At 39.5% G+C, this 18,328-nt stretch overlaps 1 protein-coding gene across 1 annotated transcript in view; it reads left to right on the top strand.

Moving 5' to 3' along the window:
* Window positions 1–18,328, top strand: part of TMEM184C (transmembrane protein 184C) — a 28,707-nt gene continuing 10,379 nt past the window's right edge. The window contains 2 exon segments of the mRNA XM_009327512.1: window positions 1–62; window positions 17,990–18,254. Of these exon segments, the coding sequence (XP_009325787.1) occupies window positions 1–62; window positions 17,990–18,254 (327 nt within the window).

The raw sequence follows: 18,328 nt of genomic DNA, 5'->3' as shown, positions 1-18,328 counted from the left end.
ATGGCAGCAAAAAAGAGAAATGCAGTTTGGGATGAATACATAGAGACATTAAGTGTCACAAGGTAAGGATTTAGTATGTGACTGTAGTGTGATTATATATGGAAAAATTGCATTCAGAATATACAATCGTGATTTAAAACATTCAGTTTTGGTAGCATATAGTTTAGGGAGTGGGCAAGCCAATTTCCTGAGAGGTCCTTCAAAAGTAAAAGTAATTTTTTAAAAAAAGGTACACGAAAAAATTAGTGCTATAAAAGTAGATTAGTTTAGAATTCTCTGTAAAATTAACACATTCCTGTCCAGCACAAGAGTCGGCTCTATTTTGTATACGTATGAGCAATCTCTCTTTGTATTAACGATCATAAGAATCTAAAAACCTAAAGCAGTTATACTGAGTCAGACCTTCCCGTCACACAATATGTCAGTCATTGTGGCCATACTGTTCAGCCAGTAAGAAAATGACCTTTTTATTATCTTTATGCTATTTATGCACTATTTGTACATTAGATTTGCAGGTTTAGTACAGAGGGACTGTTACTTGGTTAATACAGGTGACCTTTGATTTCACATATGACATCAATTCTCCCTTGACATAACCCATTATATTTTTCTTACATAGACATCCCACTGTTTCCATTGATTATCTTCCTTCCACCAAATTCTGAATACATCTGTTATGGCAATATCATTGCAGAAAACCAGGTTTTCCAGCTCCCCAATCATAGAATCATAGAATCATTAAGGTTGGAAGAGACCTCCAAGATCATCGAGTCCAACCATCAACCCAACAACACCAGGCCCACTAAACCATGTCCCTAAGCGCCTCATCTACCCATCTTTTAAATACTTCCAGGGATGGTGACTCAACCACTTCCCTGGGCAGCCTGTTCCAATGTTTAACTACTCTTTCAGTAAAGACATTTTTCCTTACATCCAATCTAAACCTCCCCTGGCGCAACTTGAGGCCATTTCCTCTCGTCCTTTCGCCAGTTACTTGGGAGAAGAGACCGACACCCACCTCGCTACAACCTCCTTTCAGGTAGTTGTAGAGAGCAATGAGGTCTCCCCTCAGCCTCCTTTTCTCCAGGCTAAACAACCCCAGCTCCCTCAGCCGCTCCTCATAAGACTTGTTCTCCAGACCCCTCACCAGCCTCGTTGCCCTTCTCTGGACACGCTCCAACATCTCAACATCCTTCTTGTAGTGAGGGGCCCAAAACTGAACACAGTATTCGAGGTGCGGCCTTACCAGTGCTGAGTACAGGGGCACTATCACTTCCCTGCTCCTGCTGGCCACACTATTTCTGATACAGGCCAGGATGCCATTGGCCTTCTTAGCCGCCTGGGCACACTGCCGGCTCATGTTCCGCCAGCAATCTCACTGTCTTCTAGCATTCCTGGATAAGCAGCATATGTTTGGTTTGATTTCCTGCTTTTCCACGCTTTGGTACTCTGTTTAGATTATTTGTGTTAAATTTGTGCATTGCCTATCTGGTGATATTATTATATAGTAGCTGTCACCTAAAGACATACATTACTCCTTTTCTTTTAAATTGTTGGCATTAGACATTGTGGTATTTTTATTCAGTGTTCTTAGCGAGAAGTCTATGAAAGTTCATTATTAAGATGGAACTTCACATTACAGCATGTATACTAACAAACTTTATGGGAAATTGTTAAGAAGGAGAAAATAAAGAGTAAGATCCGCACTTTGGATGCCGGTGCATTTCTGCAGCTAGCTCTACTGGAAATGCTTCAGGGTCATCATATGTAATCATGAAACATATAGGCTAGCTTTCCTTCCACATCAAGGCTCCTTCCAACGTAATAGTGTTGCCCTTGCCTAGTTTTCTACTCAGGCCAGCCAAGACCACGTGTAGAAGGAAATTACAAAACTATTCAAATTCTGCCTGCAATCTCCAAATAGAGAGGCTCATCTCTTAAAACAATCAGCTCAGAAATTGTTAACAGTGTCATAGATAAGGCTGTTCTTCCTGCTTGTTATTTATGCTGTCCACTTCATTACAGATTCACAGGCTCACAGAATGGTTGAGGTTGGAAGGGACCTCTGGAGGTCATCTTGTCCAACCCCCCTGCTCAAGCAGGGCTACCTAGAGCCAGTTGCCCAGGACCATGTCCAGTTAGGTCTTGAATATCTCCAAGGATGGAGACTCCACAACCTCTCTGGACAATCTGCTGCAATACTGTCACCCACACAGTAAAAAAAATTTTCCTTAGGTTCAGATGTTTTCTTATGTTTCCTTACGTGTAGATGTGGCACTTAGGGACACAGTTTAGTGGTGGACTTGGCAGTGTTAGGTTTACAATTGGACTCAATGATCTTAAAGGTCTTTTCCAACCTAAATGATACTATGATTCTATGATTCTATGATTCTTATGTTCAGTTCTTACAAGACTTAGTTTTTCATTGCTTGAAACTTGCATACTAATTGTTTGGGTCAAAATTTTTCATGCTGGTCATCTTCCTTATGCCAAAGATGTGTTTTCTTACAAGAAAATATTGACAATCACTCATTCTCTTCCAAAAACAAGTCTGCAAGTCCTATCAGGCTTTCACCTGAAATGTTCTTGCTCAGATACTTAGAAGCAGGTACTTAAAAGTAGCATGGTGTCTCTGGGATGCAACTTTTATTGCCTTGTGGAACTCCAAAGCAGGTCAAAGTACAATTACCTGGAAAATCATCAATATAGTCATTAGTAATGTCTTTGGTTTTAGGGGCCAGAATCCCCAAGACACCATTTCCACTGAATCTCTCACAGATTTCTTTTTTAAATTTTCTTTAAAAATTAAACTTTGCTGCTTTAATTTTTCACTGTTTATTCTTGGGGGGGGGTTCACTGTAACTGCTTTTTAAATTGCTGTATTGGGGGTTCTTAATCACAGATGACACTCAGAGTAATAGGCATCTCACCATGTAAAGGTTTGTTCTTTTATGTTTTCTATGGACAGTCATATTTGGGAGGATTTGTTCACAACCAGCGAGGCTAAAATCTGTCTGCTTTGTATTTCGTTAAGTGAACGACTGCATTCTTCAAAAAGTAGTATCAATGGTCCAGTCCTATTTGTCATGCCATCCTGTTTCAAGTGTATTACAGTATGTACTTGAACATATATATACAGTGTTCTCAGCTGCCTCTATATGCTCCACAATTGCTAATGGATTCACATAAACTGTACTTACTTGGGACTTCGCATCTTTGTCCCAAATAACAAAGATATTTCTCCTTGCTTAATTCAATTTATGAAGTATACTTAGGTGTGTTAAGGGTGTCTGGTTTCTGAATACTGCAAAACCATAAAAGTGTACATTTTTGAAGCCGATTATATATTTTTTCTTTAACTACATCTGTAACTGTAGATGAATAAATTTTCCTTTAAGCTTTCCAAAAGGAATCAGCTTGGGGATGACAAAGCACGGAAAGTTTTGTCTACAAAATGTATTATTGCAGAATCATAGAAGTAAATAAAAATAGGGTTTTGCAAGGGAAGTATGTAATTTTGAAGGTAATTATGTACTCTTTACTCTAGCAAAACTCACACTGAAATGGACTTAACTGCTGTTTCACATGCTAAACTGGATTCTTGGAAGTCAGTGGAAGCTTTGCCTGAGTAAACAGTGTAAGGCTTAAGAGGTGAGTCGATTTCTTCTTTCAGATATTGTCTGAGTGTCTCTCAGAACTGAATTAACCATTTGACCCAAAATTCTGTTCTGAATTATGTGAAAGCAACTCCCAGCCAAATCCACGGGAGTGGTCACATGCACCTGGGAGTGCTGGCTCAGAGAATAGGACCAAGCCTGTTGTGATAATGATCCCCTGATGTATACATTCTCTAAGTTTACTGATGTATAAACACTCTACAAATTAACTGAAACAATCAAGTTCAGTATTCCTGCCCCACGACTGAAATACCAGCTGTAGCACAATGACTAGGAGTCTGAGATGACTGATGTGAACCTTTTTGCTGTAGTTCTCTCTTTGCCATCTCCTATGGACTTCCTTCAAAATACATCAGAAGAAATTTCCTGTTACTTTAGCTTTGAACTACTTCAAGCACACACAGAACAAACAATATTCCTACCTGGAACATGACATGAACTTATGCCGAACTCCAAGTAGCACAGGCGTTAGAGGCAAGTGTAGGAGAAAAAAAGCAATTATATAGAAAAGCTCCATTTTCAATGGCAGCTGATATTCTTGTTTCTAATGGAAGTTAGAGAATGCTAAAGTTTGTCAAGGTCTAGCAGCGAAATGCTACAGACTCACTTGGATTCACTTCCTCTAGCCATGGTAACTAAGAGCTGAATTTGGCCCATGACTCCTCCAGTACGTTTCTTCTTCTGGGCAATGTGTGTCTAAATACTTTGTAGTTACAAAATAGTTTGATGTGGTTGTAAGTAAATGTACGTATGGTTTAATGTCTAGCAAAATCAAAGTATACTTGCATTAGAATAAGCACATCTAATTTATAAAACAATATTAGGAATCATATTTCTGGTAAAAGAAAACAATTTCTTAAACAGAGAAAAGCGAAGTGCTAAACCAGTGTAAAACACAGAACTGAATTTCTTGTATTTGTAAGAAAACCAAGGAAAAATATTGCTGGGTTCATTCAGAGGCTAGTTTCTATATTGTAGGTATTTTGGAATCCTGTAGTGAAATCTCTTTTTGGGAATTGCACTACTCTTCTGTCCAGCACTCAAAGTTTATTAAAGTTTTGTGGGAAAAAAGCTGTTTGGCAGCATCCCAGTCCATAAGGGTCTGAGAATGATGTGCCAGAAAGACTCAGGAGGCCTAAAAAGCCACTTTAAAATATGGAAAAGCTTTTTTTTTTTTCCTTCCAGAGGCCCAGTTCAGGGGGTTTCAGTCTGTTTCATGGATTTTTCTAAGCTGCAGCACAAAAGCAAACAATTTGTTACAGGCACCCAAAAAGCCTCTAATGTTATCATGTTTAAACTACAGTGCTGCTTTAGAAGGAAAGGTTTTGGTTTTAGGGTTTTTCATGGTTATTGAGAAAATCTTTTTTTTCCCATTAATAGCTATCTATTTGTAGATATGTAGAAATGTATTTAGTGTGAAGATTATCTTCCAGTCACATTACTGTTTACATGTTGGCAGGGATCAAAGTCTATTTTCATCTTCACAACTCTTCATGTTTCTTTATACCAACATTCCTCAAAAAGTGAAAACTTTGTCTTTACGATTTTGTTCATGATGACTGTCTAGTCATACGCATAAGCTGTTACAAATATTTTAGCTGAACATACCCATGCAAGGATAAAAGCAAAATCATGCATATTTTCTGGAAAGAAAAGCCTATTGACTTTTCCTTTTCTCCTTTTTAGCAGTCTTTTCAGCCACTTAACAGACCACATCTCAGAGCATTTGAATTTAAATCACTGTAAAATTCCTTTTAATTAATTTGATTTAAAGTATTGAGATGGGTACTGACTTGGCAGAAATAGCAGCTTTGACAAATCACAGCAGAAATGCATGAGTTTTAGGTAGAACAGGTACTATACAGGAAACTTCTCAAAAAATTTCCTCTTCCATTAATACTTGGAGCCCAATTCTGATTTCATGAACATCACAAGGATTTTCTCCCTTTGACTTCTGAAGAAAAAGATCAGGCTCAGCCTATGTTTCTTATCTGGTCATTTTAAGAACTGCCCACAAGCATGGAGAGAAATAGAGAAAGAAAGCAAGAGAGAAGGGGAGGGAGATTCTGTTCATTCTATCGTATCTGACAGGTCCCTATTGCTGAACCTAGGACAGATCTAGAAAAAGACAAAGCACTGCACTCCTAAGTATCACACCATCTGATTTTCATCTTCCTGGCCTGCATAATTGAATCCAGGGTTTAGAGTCTTTATACAGTGCATGAAGGAAAGTTTTTGCATTTGGTACACCCACAAAAGCCATCATGTTGGATAGGGAGCAGACTAACATAACAGGCGCTGACTGAAGAGCACTCTATCCTAGGTTATAGCCCCAACTCCTACAACTGCTTTTGTACTTATCCAGGACTGAATATTTCTCTATTTTCTGTAAAATTTGACAACAGTTATCCTTTCTCACCAATGTGCCCTAACTGCAAGACTTAAATGCTGATGGTGAATAGTGGATATCTTCTTCAGAAAGTGAAATTGAAGATGGGAGAATCCTTCCTATGTTCTGAAAAGTCTGCTGCCCGCTGACTAAAGCACGGTCCAAAGGAGGGGTTGAGTCCTTTCAGACAGACAAGGGAATTGAACCTGGATCTCATCCACATTTCTGTCTGTTCTAAGCACTGAGCTACAGTCTGAAGGGAACCAGATTTTTCCACTGTGGGGCCAGCTGTTGCTGCAGGGTCCTGGCCTACTATGCATTTTCAGAGCTCACCTACTGGATTGAACTCTCCAGGGAGACATGCAGAGGAATGCTTCCTTTCTGGACACCTACTGGGCATTAGCCTGAGTTAATTACTAGGCTGCTCGGTCCTTAATTAAGGCTTAAGTACCTCTGAGAGCATGAATGAGCACTGCTGGAGTACTTTATGCACCTCATAATAAAAAATGCCCTAGCTTCCAATCAAACTTAGGTACCTCCAGGGTTACGTGGCAGATGTGTAAACATTTTTAGGACTGCAATTTTGACCCAGGGCATCTAAATTCCACCTGACTTGAGCATCAGGTGTTTACGTCCTTTTCTGGGCCTCATCCCAGATTAGAATCAACTGCTCAGAAATAATCATAATATCTGCATAATGCTGATTTTCAGTATGATTTATAAATATTAAGTAATTAATCTTCATATTGCCCCTGGACAAATATTTCCATTTTAAATATATAAAAAATTGTGATAAATTGCCATAGGCTACAACTGAGTCAGTATCAGAATTAGAATGGAGGAATTCCTGGCTCTCAGGCTAGAACTCAGTTCATGCCTCTCAAAAGAAAGAAAAGAGAGAAAATCTTACTCTTCAGAAGCCAGAGTTGTTATGCTGACATGTTTTAATTGACCAAGGACTTTTTATTTTAAAGTGGTTTATGTTGTGGGTTTTTTTTCAAAGAACACACAAAACTTTGCAGCACTACCTTTCAATTCTGGTAGACTATTAGTAACACTGGTAGGTAAATAACTGAGAAAGCATGATCAAAACTTATCTTTAGTAAACCTCAGGTTTTGAGTGGTGTTAGAAGGAATGATTGGAAATACTATATTTAATATTATGCAAGCTTGATGCATGAGTTAGACAAACAAATTAAAGAAAAGCCTTGTTAGATCACTTAATCACTACCAGTAACAGCATTGTCTATACCACATAAACATTGAAGTATTTTCGGAATCTTTAACATTTTATGCTCCTGCTATGTTTTTTAAGATGGGAAATCCAGAAGACAAAAAAAAAAAAAAGTAGGATGCTTTCTCCCTTCCTTGGTGAAGGAATTCTGTAATTCTGGATGCCTGCAAGAGTTGTTGCTGGCTTGAAAGGATTGCCAGCTACCAACCCCTTCGCATCATATTCTTGGCTTGAACAGTTAAAACAGATCCTTCTGTTAAGTTCTCTTGCATCGTTCTCAGACCGGTTATCCTCAGGGTACTCGGCCCCCTGAGCTGGAAGACAGGGATGGCGAGCAGGATGAACCCCCCATAAGTGTAGTTTTTCTAAAAGCATTACTGAGGTAAAATAATTTCCTTTTTTAATTCACTTTGTGCTAGAAAAAGTAACAGGAGATGAAAGGGCAGAGAGGGGGAGCTCATGCAGGTTGATAATTACTCGTTTACATCTCGTGAAGGAGAATTTCAGTATTAGTTTGTTCTTCCACAAGTAATTTTCTATAAATCCTATCCCTGTCTGAACAGGACAAATAAAACCTGAATGATCACGTTGATACCAAATCCATGTGAGCAGGTAACACCTGGTCCTGTGGAAGGAAGGGAAAAGGAGTAAGGCTTCATGTCAACATGTCGTCAAGTGAAAAAGCAAATTAAGAGGCTTTTAAGAAAAAGGTTTTGGTGGAGTTTAGGTGTATTCTGAAGAACATCTTGCTAGTTTATCGTCACAGTTTTTTTTAGGAGACTCCTATATGTGACTGTGGAGGGGAAAAGGAGAGTTTGAACAGGAAACAGACACCATGTTTTGGGGTTTTGCTCCAGGCTGCGGAGGCCAGTTTTGCCAGTTAAGGTTTTGGTTGGTTTCTGGGGCTAAAGCCGCTCTGGTCACTGCCTGCGCAGGTGGTGCCGGCTGCAGCCCTCACTGGTGTGTGGCTGCACCATCCTGCAGCACCCCTGGGGATGTGGGTTTGTGTAAGTGCACTCCTCAGAGTATTATGGATGAAGCTGGAATCTCAACCTGTGGCTGAGGTTGTGAAAACTAGATGAGCTTTGAGAATTTAAATTGATGCCGCATTTAAATACGCATTGTAAAGCATTCAGAAGACATGCTTTTGGAGCAGAAAGGTCAAACCTTTGATGTACTGGTGGTGGTATGTATGCCATGATTCCTTCCCAGCTTCTTGCTTTTGTGTGCCTTTTGTCCTGAAGGATGAGATACTAAGACATTCTTCAAAGGCCCTGAGATTTTGCTTCTTTTTGTGTCTTTTTTAGTGTTGTCAGTGTGATAGTTAATGCAGATCTCATTAACAATGTGACTAGAAGAGGTGGTGTCTGCTCATGCCTGAAACGTTTGGGCACAAGTGACTTTCTCTTTCTGAATGTCACGTGGAGCAGGAACCACTACGTCATTGTCATGGCTTCATCCAGATACGTGCCACCAATGTGAAAGGAGAACAAAGACTTTAGTCTTTGTGTGTGGGGTCTTTTCCCCACTTCCCCTGAGGTGGGGAAAAGTGGGAATTTTTTTTTTTTTCCCCCTAGACATCTTAAAGGTGCTGTTGGTATTTGCCATCTTCTTTGAATTGCCTCAATTGCTTTCCTCATTCTCCACTGACTATGAAGAAAGACTCGTCATTCTAGTTGTTTTGATGGTCACTCGGATATTCCCTAGCATAGCAGAAACTTTCTTTACTGAAAGAGTGGTTAAACGTTGGAACGGGCTGCCCAGGGAAGTGGTTGAGTCACCATCCCTGGAAGTATTTAAAAGACATGTAGATGAGGTGCTTAGGGACATGGTTTAGTGGGCATGGTGGTGTTGGGTTGACGGTTGGACTCGATGATCTTGGAGGTCTCTTCCAACCTTAATGATTCTATGATTCTATGGCTTATCAATCTACTTTCTACATACACAACTTAAGAGTATGTTAGCCACTATAAAGTGGCAAGTGCTGGAAAATCCTAACGTATGAAACAATTTCTAGGCTAAAGTATCAAAATTGACAAAAACTTGTCCGTATTACTGAAATGGCAAATTGCAAACTTTAACAGCCATGCGTCAAATGTTTCCATCGTAACAATTTTCAGAACTCTGCATCTTGATAAACGTACATTGTTTTACAACCAGTAATTCAGTATATCAGTTTAAATCCACAAATCTTAGCTGAGCACTGTTTGATACATGTTTACATTTACAACAAGCAACAGAAGACCAAGAGCACAAGTACTTTGTTATAGAACATATTTAATTTTTTTTGTGTAAAGATGCTGCATGTATTGCACATACGACATGCACATAAGGTCTTACCACAGAGACCACACCTTGCAACAATACACATAATTTCCAGCAATAAAAGTTCTAATGTTAGATATTCAATAAATTGAATATGGTCATGGCTGTGACATTCCTTTAGTAAACTCTCTTCCAGTATGCCTGCTAAGGATATTTGCATGATAGGAAAATTTTCCTATCATTCAGATACCCCATTCCTTTCCTTACAAAGACCTGTGTTTTGTACTTCTTTTCTGAAATCTCCAAATGAGAATACTAGGGTTTTATGTTTACATCACACTTGAGAATTTTGAAACGTCAGTCTCTTCAATACCAGGGCTTCAATTTTAGGCCGACAGCACATCCTAGTGGTTACTCACACTAGTCTATGGTACTTGGTTTACACAATACCTCAGTCATAGCTGCATAAATACTCCTCCGGTATCCTTCAGTACATGCACTTTTCTTCCTTCCCCTTATGGAACAACTAAGAATGAAGTTGGGATTTTGGAAGGAAGTGTCAATTAATAAAACTGAGATAATTCAGGGACATGGGAGATATTTTAAAATTGGTTCCATACATCTTTTAAGCAAAAACATGCTTCTGAATATGTATAATTTTAGCTTTTTTTAGGTAGAACATACAATGAACAGTAGTGCAGTTTGTCCTTTTGTTTTCATTTTCCAATAGGAAAAAACAACATCTCTGTTTTTACTTCAGTTTCATCTGGGCAGCTTTACCTGGGAAATATGAGTAAAGGGCTATACACGTTACTAAGTACTTAGCTAGTCAATAAAACTATAAATTCAGTCATCAAAAATGCATCTATTACAGCATTTTAATGTGTTTTTTTGCCAGTGAAGTATGCAGCACAATCAGATAGCTGTCTGTTGAAGCAGGCAGCGATCAAGAGAAAATGGAAATAAAATGCTGCTTAACTATGTTAAAACAACATTTTGTAACAGCCCCATTTAGAGATTTTTAAATGACTTCTTATGCGGAGGGCTGTGAAATATGGGATGCCTATACTGAAAATCCTGAAGATATTTTTCCCCAGATAAGTTCACAATTTTGCATAGCTGCAAAACCTTTCAGCATATTTCTCACTCTCTGATATTATCATATTTATAATGTATATCTTCTCAGTAGGAAATATCAGGTAGCATGTTTGTCTCTTAAAGGAACAGACCTGTAAATGGAGTACTGTAATCCTGACAGGCTGTATAGGCTGAATTGCTGGTGAAAGGGCTGGAAGGAATGTCCTATGAGGAGCAGCTAAGGACTTCGGGTTTGTCTAGTTTGGAGAAAAGGAGGCTGAGGGGCGACCTCATCGCTCTCTACAGCTTCCTGAGGATGGGAAGTGGAGAGGGAGGTGCTGATCTTTTCTGCCTGGTATCCAGTGATAGGACGTGTGGGAATGCTTCAAAGCTGCACCAGGGGAAGTTTAGACTGGACATTAGGAAGCATTTCTTTACCGAGAGGGTGGTCAAACACTGCAACAGGCTTCCTAGAGAGGTGGTTGATGCCCCAAGCCTGTCAGCATTTAAGAGGCATTTGGACAATGCCCTTAGTAACATGCTTTAACTTTTGGTCAGCCCTGAATTGGTCAGGCAGTTGGACCAGATGATCGTTGTAGGTCCCTTCCAACCGAAATAGTCTAGTCTAGTCTATATTACCATTTGCCTGCTAAACACCTGCTTCTTGCTGTGGCAGTATTAATCAGAAGGAAGCACACTTTGGCAGCAGAAGCTGATACCGTGAAGGAGGGAAGGTGGTGATCATGGAGTGGACCCTTCCGTGTTGTTCTTCCGTCATATTTGGGTTCACATATTTCTTTCCCCTTCTTGAATCAGTTTCAGTTATTCTAGGGTAATTTTATTGCCTGATATATTTTTGGTATTTTGTTCATGGTTAAAATGTTTAAAATCATATTATATGGGAGAAACACATTTTCTGCTACTAATATATGGGTTTTCCAAAGGCTCAAAAATCAGAACTCAGTTAAAAAGAGCCCCGTTTTTTAGTTTAGCTTCATGGTCTTCCGCTGCCTGACTCATGTTCAATACGTTACTGGCAATGCTAATGTCTCAATTTGGCTGAGGTGAAAACTTGCCCAGAAATAGTCCCCGTGCCCCACCTACGGGCGAGTCCATTCTTCCCTATAATGCTCCCTATTAGGGACCTGAGGAACATATGCAGGTCCCACATATTCTCTCCTAAGAAAGGGAGTGAAAGAAGAGAGAGGTTCCAGCAGCCGAAACTCTGTTAGCAATCCCAGATGGGTAAGTATACTGGGTTTTAAAGCTGTAGCTGCAAGGTAAGAGATGACACAGTGTTTTTTTGATCACAGTTCACAAACATTTTCTGAATGAGCACTGACAGTGGCTAACAGCAGGTACAACCTAAGCAACAGTACTGCCTGCTTCTCTACCAGGCCAGATAATTTCCTGGAATAACTTACATACCAGAGTTCGGGAATCCTTGTCGTAACCAAAACCTCAACAGTAACAAAGGGAGGTCTCGGTAAAAATCTGCTAACTTCTCAATAGAAAGGCACATAACAGGTAAAGGAGAAAAGATGATTTGCAGGTAATGCTATTTACTATAAATTAATACATTTTTATGCTTAATGAAAAAAGTTGTGGTTGGAAGGGACCTCTGGTCATGGTCCACGTGACAGTTTTCTTTCTTCACAGGTGATAGGGTACTGGAGTGATTTGTTTATATGATCTTTGTCAGAGTTGAAAAATTTTGTTGTGCAGCAGAAGGTGTTGAGCAGCATCTTTTCCACCATATTATGCCACCATATTATTCTGGCATATATTTTATTCCTATGAATGCCATGATCAGAATGGTTGAGGTTGGAAGGGACCTCTGGAGGTCATCTTGTCCAACCCCCCTGCTCAAGCAGGGCTACCTAGAGCCAGCTGCCCGGGACCATGTCCAGTTAGGTCTTGCGTATCTCCAAGGATGAGACTCCACAATCTCTCTGGGCAACCTGTTCCAGTGCTCGGTCACTCTCACAATAAGTGCTTCCTTAACAAATCATACCAAATAGTCCTCTTTGTTACAGAAAACACCCCCAATATTTGTGAATCTTAATTTGTCCTTCATCTGGAGCATGGACTTTAAGCAAAGAGGTATACTGGCTCAGTTAAAACTGAATCTAAATGCTGTTTGTTCTTTACTGCAAGTCGTATCTGATAAAATTTTGGAAAGGTTTTTGTATTACAGAATTCTACAGGGAGATCCTTCCTTTGAGAACCAAGTGGCAAGAAGACTTTGTAATAATCTTGCTGAATTTCCAAACATTTGGCATGCATTCCTTCCATTCTTTCACAGAAATGACGTATGTGCCCTTCTGAGGAGTTGTGTATGAGGGTTATTTACACCTGATTATTTCATGTTCACTAGTTCCTTTTACACAGCACCTATTGTTACATTGCTTGATATATTTTGAGGTATCATACATAAAACAAATCAGTAAAACTCTTATCAGTGCTTTGCCAAGCGAAGACAGATGTCCATTAACTCCATTCACTGCAACAGGAGCTCCTGTTTTAAAATGCCAAACAGCCTAGTGATAGTAGGTAGCTAACAAGTCCCCCGCCAGCTAACATGCAAAAATCTGAGTAACCATGAAAACAAAGAAGCCCCATCTTAAGTTACCACCCAAACTGCTGGTTACAGATGCTTCTGGATCCAAACAACAGCCACTCCCTTCAATGATCATCCACAAAAGAAACAAGGAAGTAATCAGAATGTGATGGCAGCATTTCCATAACAAAGATCAATTTCTCAGGACTGATGACAGCCCTGTGACAGAAAATTGATGCTGGAAAGAAAAAAAGAAATTAAATTGAGTTTTTAACTCTCATTAAGTTTTAATAAAATGAAATAAAAACGCACTAGAAAGGTTGCCAGTGTAAGTAAGCACCAGAGTGGAGTGTGAACTAATCAGCTGTATGCTATCGGATGCGCACCTCAAAGAGCTGACAGTAATACCACCATAATACGAGAGGGGAAATCTGTGATTTTCACTGTATGAGAATTTGAGTTTAATCCTTACTTGTCCACCCCACAGTGAAGTTCTGATCAGGCAAGATGGACAGCCCAGTTATCACTAAGGGTCTGCACTTGCATAATACAAAGAAAGAAGGAAAAATGAGGAAACCTATGAAACTAATGGCATATAAATAAAAAAATAATTCATGAATAATATATACCACAGTTTTCCAACTGCAATTATAAAATAGTCTATTTTCTTTGCCATTTTAATTTAGTAAATTATTTATAGGGTTCCACATACTAAGGAATAATCCCAGTTTATTATGTTTTGACATAACTCTCTTTTAAATAAATTTGAAATTCATGAGAGCAGAATGTACATAATGATTGACATCAACAATAATTCACATCAGTCTTTCCAGTAGTGGAGAATGATGCTAGTACAGCTGTTATCTCCAAGTTCTGGGGAGTAGCTTTGTTACTCTTTTCTCTAGTATTAGAAGCCGTAATAGTTAGTGGAGATGACCTCTGTCGGTTTGGTTTTTAGCAGTATTTCACATGTAGCCTCTTGCTGAAGACAAGGAAGCTTGTGTGTGTTCTGGAGATAGAATTAGTCCCGCACAAGTGGTGCGAGTTCACTGACAACCCATACAACACTTGGGAAAGCGATCCCTTCTCTTATGTGTCAATTATGACTTTTCACTGCACAATACTTTGAAAAGTTATAAATTCACGAACATGCATCTATGTGTGAGGATGAGATTTCATACAGTTGTTTCCCGTGTTACTGAAACACGACTAAGGAACAAGAATATTTATAACTATCAGCTCACAAGAATGCTACATTTTGAGGGCCATATTGTTATTACCTCATATTAATTTCTGTTAAAAAATCATTTTGGTCTACGAAGTTATTTTAGAAGAATTGGTTCTTGACAATGGAAGCTTGGCACAACAAAGACAGAACATGCCCTCAGTTCTCTTACAAGACAAGAGTAGTGAAAAAGGACATTTCCTAACAAAAGATTTCCTAACAAAATACTAGAACCTCACAGATTAGAACAGTTCCTCTTCTGATCAAAACCCGGAATCATTACTGGGACATGAAGTGGAAGACTTCCAATAAGAACCTTAAATGGTGGAGATCACTGAAGCTAATCTATTTCAGTGCTTAAGCATACACAATTCCTCTTGCCACAGTTTTAGCACACTTGTGCTATCTACATCAAAAATAACAGAATATAATTCTTATCTTCTTAATAATATTATTAAAGATAAATACTTACACATTTATCATGTGTCCTTTGAGTCTTCTTTAAACACAATTATTTCAGTCTTTCCTGAAAGTGTCTGCATTTTTAACCTCTGATCATGCTGGTTGCTTCTCAGCAGACACATCTTTCTTTTCTTTTTTTTTTTTTTTTTACATCATGCACAATTTTCCAGTTAAGCCCATACCAATGCTAAGTAGAACAGAATGATTGTTCCACCTCTGCTATGAAAGATATTTTTATTTACATATTCTAGTATAGTGCTGGCATTTTCCAAAGTTGTTTGAGCATTACTTGCTCACATATTTTAACTTGAATTTGTGGAAAATCTGCTTTCCCTCTGGACTGTTAAAATAGCCTAAAGCCTCGGATTTGTGGTAAAAAAGCAATCTACTTTTGATTTGTTTTGTAGAAAAACTTTCTGAAAGTATTCAAAACAACCTACTTGCAGAAATGCATTTCTTTGACCTCTTTTCAGGATTTACTTACGTATTTACAATATGGTTTTACATAACAACTGCCAGTGGAAAAGGGTATCCAATTTAATAACTTTATTACCTTTCTTGCATAGATTCAGACTAGTATATCAATCCCCTAGGGCATCACAGGAAGTCAAAGACAGAAGGGTTGAAAAAATTTATTAGGGTTTCTAGTCCAACGTTATTCTAACGAAATATTAATTAAAACCAACCTACAGCAACTGGCCAATGCGTATGCTTGTGATAAACAGTATGAGTAAAGTGAGGTTCCTTTCCTTCAGGAGGGTAGAGGTAAGCATTAGTTTGGCTGTTTCCCCTTTAGCAGCCTTCGCAAAACTTAAAGGAACATATTTTGGAGTTTGGGACTTTGACCCTTGACTCAGATTTGGCTGAAACTGGCCAAAAGATTCAAGTTCACTAGAGGGGGAGGTCAGGCCAGCAACCATATGACACAACTGTGTTAAGCTTTGCTTTCTAAGAAATCTAACTACAAAGAGACCAGACTTGTTCTGGCAAAGATGCCCGCTTTAGAACCTGAGGCACGCACACAAAACACCAGTAGACAGAAAAAGACCGGATAAGCTCAAAAGAATGATTTTAAGTCTGTGAACTGTTTAAGTTCTCCCCAAGGATTTTTTTAGGCCAGTAAGTGCTGAAGAAACCCTAAGAGTCTTACAAATGATGCAAGAACTTGTATCAAAAACATCACTAAGAAGCCAGCTCTCAGCTTGATATTCTCAGGGAAGTAAAAAAAAAAAAAAAAAAGCCCAAACCAAACAACCAAACCAGTGCTTGGCCTTCAAGAACTAAAGTACAGGGGGAATTAAAAAAACTCCTGAACTTTAAAAAAATATTGTGTTTATTCATTAATGATGTAAAATGTTTTCTATCATTTTGGATATGTTAATTACGCATAAGTTACCATCATAGTTATTTCTAGTACTCATGCATTGGTGTTGTCTGCTTTTCTGGAAATGTTGGAAGCATTTGGGTTTGTGTCTGTTACACGTTTGAGAAAAGTATTTATATTTACATACTTCTTTTTATTATTGACTGAGCTTGGTAGCTTCTAATTGACCTACTTCTTGTACCATCTTGCCAAGAATGAGTTATGTACAAAGAACAAAGGTGAACAGGAGCGGCACCTTCATACTGATTTGGTAATACAATACAGAAATATAGTATTTCAGCTCAAAACAGTATAGGAAGAACCGTTCTTTAGTGCCAGTATGAGCAAATGAGATTCTCTTCACAAGCGTGCCATAACCTCGAGCAAATCACTTACCTCTGCTGAATTTTTATTGTATCTGTAACACAGGGATGATCTTTCAGATCCCTTAACATGTTTCTTATCCTTAAACTTTAAAATGAAATTTATAGTTAATTCACTGCCTGGTAGAAAATGGCAATTGGGGTATCAGACTTTTTACTTAAGGTGGTCAGGGCTGTTGTCGAGATGAGTGATTCAGACCACTCTTCTAAGCTCTAAATAATGGTGGGAAAGGGAAGTACTAGACTAAATAAAACAGATGATATCCAGGTGGAAAAGGACGGACCTCGTAACTTGCCCTCACTTGTAGAGGAACCAACCAGTTACTGAGGGTATCAATAATACCTTAGGTTGCTTTGCCTCCTAAGACATCGGATGGAGAAGGAAAATTTAACAGCCCATTATGACAATCTCAATTTCTGGCTAAGCCAGCACAGTTCAACTGTTGACTTGCAGGCCGAGTTCAGCCTCATTGACGTTTCCTTGGAGGAGACAGGGAAGAGTTGCTTCGGCAGTTCATAGTAGCCAAACAACTGAACACTTCCTTCCGAGATGAGCTGCTGTCTCATCCACGCATGTAGCCCCGTGAAATGTTAGATGCCACACCGATGCAGCATGTGAAGGGCAAAAGAGATCTCACAAACAGGAATCTGGCCTCACACTGCTGATTATGTCAACTCTGGGATAAGCAGTCCGACAAGTTTTGGGGTTTTGCAATTTACTGAGTAGGAAATTTCCTTTCACCGTGCACACATTGAATGAAAATGTTTTCAGTCATTTCCACAATGCAGAGACAGCAACTATTAAAAAAACACATGTAGCTTGAATTTGAATATTGGTTTGCACCTATATTTGAATAAAGGTCTGCACCACTGGTAACTTAATAGTGGAAAACCTGGACAAACAATTGCAATGCAGAAAAAAAAAAAGAGGAAGGAAAAAAGTCAGGAATTTAGCTAGAGACAGGAAAAAGAGAGAGACCCCAGTCACTGTTCCTTAGTACCTCTTACTCCGTGTGGTTTCTTCCAGCACACGCTTCTCAGTCACGCCTCAAACTAAAACCTGCATCTGCCTCCTTCCAAGAATTTACAGGTGCCGTTCCTTGGATATTTGGCAGAGTATCACCAGTGGTCCCAATTTAGTTCAGCACCTGAGGTCCCGTGTTTTGTCAGTGACTGCTACGGAGTTAACTGGCATCTTAGCGCTTTTTACAAGGCACTTCTAAAGCAAAAAAAATAAGTGTCCAACGAATACTTGAAATTTAATACAAATTTTGCATTATTCATATGTCCACTGGAGTCTTCACGTCACAACCTGTCATCCATGCTTGGAATTGTTAAGTACCGCTCACCCCAGGTGGCTCGCTCCGTCCCGCTCTCAGCTGAGCATCCACAGAGGCGTTTTAGACAGGGCTCTGTCTGCAGAGGCTCTGTCCGGCTGTGAGGTTACAGCAGTTGCCAGCTTCAGTGCCTGCAACCGCTGCCTGTCCGCACGCTTCCTAACACACGCGGCATTAGCTCCAGCTCTCCCGAGCCTCCGGAGGGGTGGCGCGCGCCCGCGCTTCCGCCCTCCTCTGCCGCCACGCGCATCCGCCACCCGCGTAGGCGGCAAGCGTGCTACGGTACCCCGGGAACGGCCACCTGCTGCTTCCCTCAGCGGCTCGTTACTCAATTACTTTTTGCCGGGAAAGAGCGG

Source organism: Pygoscelis adeliae, unplaced genomic scaffold, assembly GCF_000699105.1.
Source record: "Pygoscelis adeliae isolate BGI_AS28 unplaced genomic scaffold, ASM69910v1 Scaffold157, whole genome shotgun sequence".
NCBI classification, from domain to species: Eukaryota; Metazoa; Chordata; class Aves; order Sphenisciformes; family Spheniscidae; genus Pygoscelis; species Pygoscelis adeliae.
This window is presented reverse-complemented; position numbering and strand designations above follow the sequence as displayed.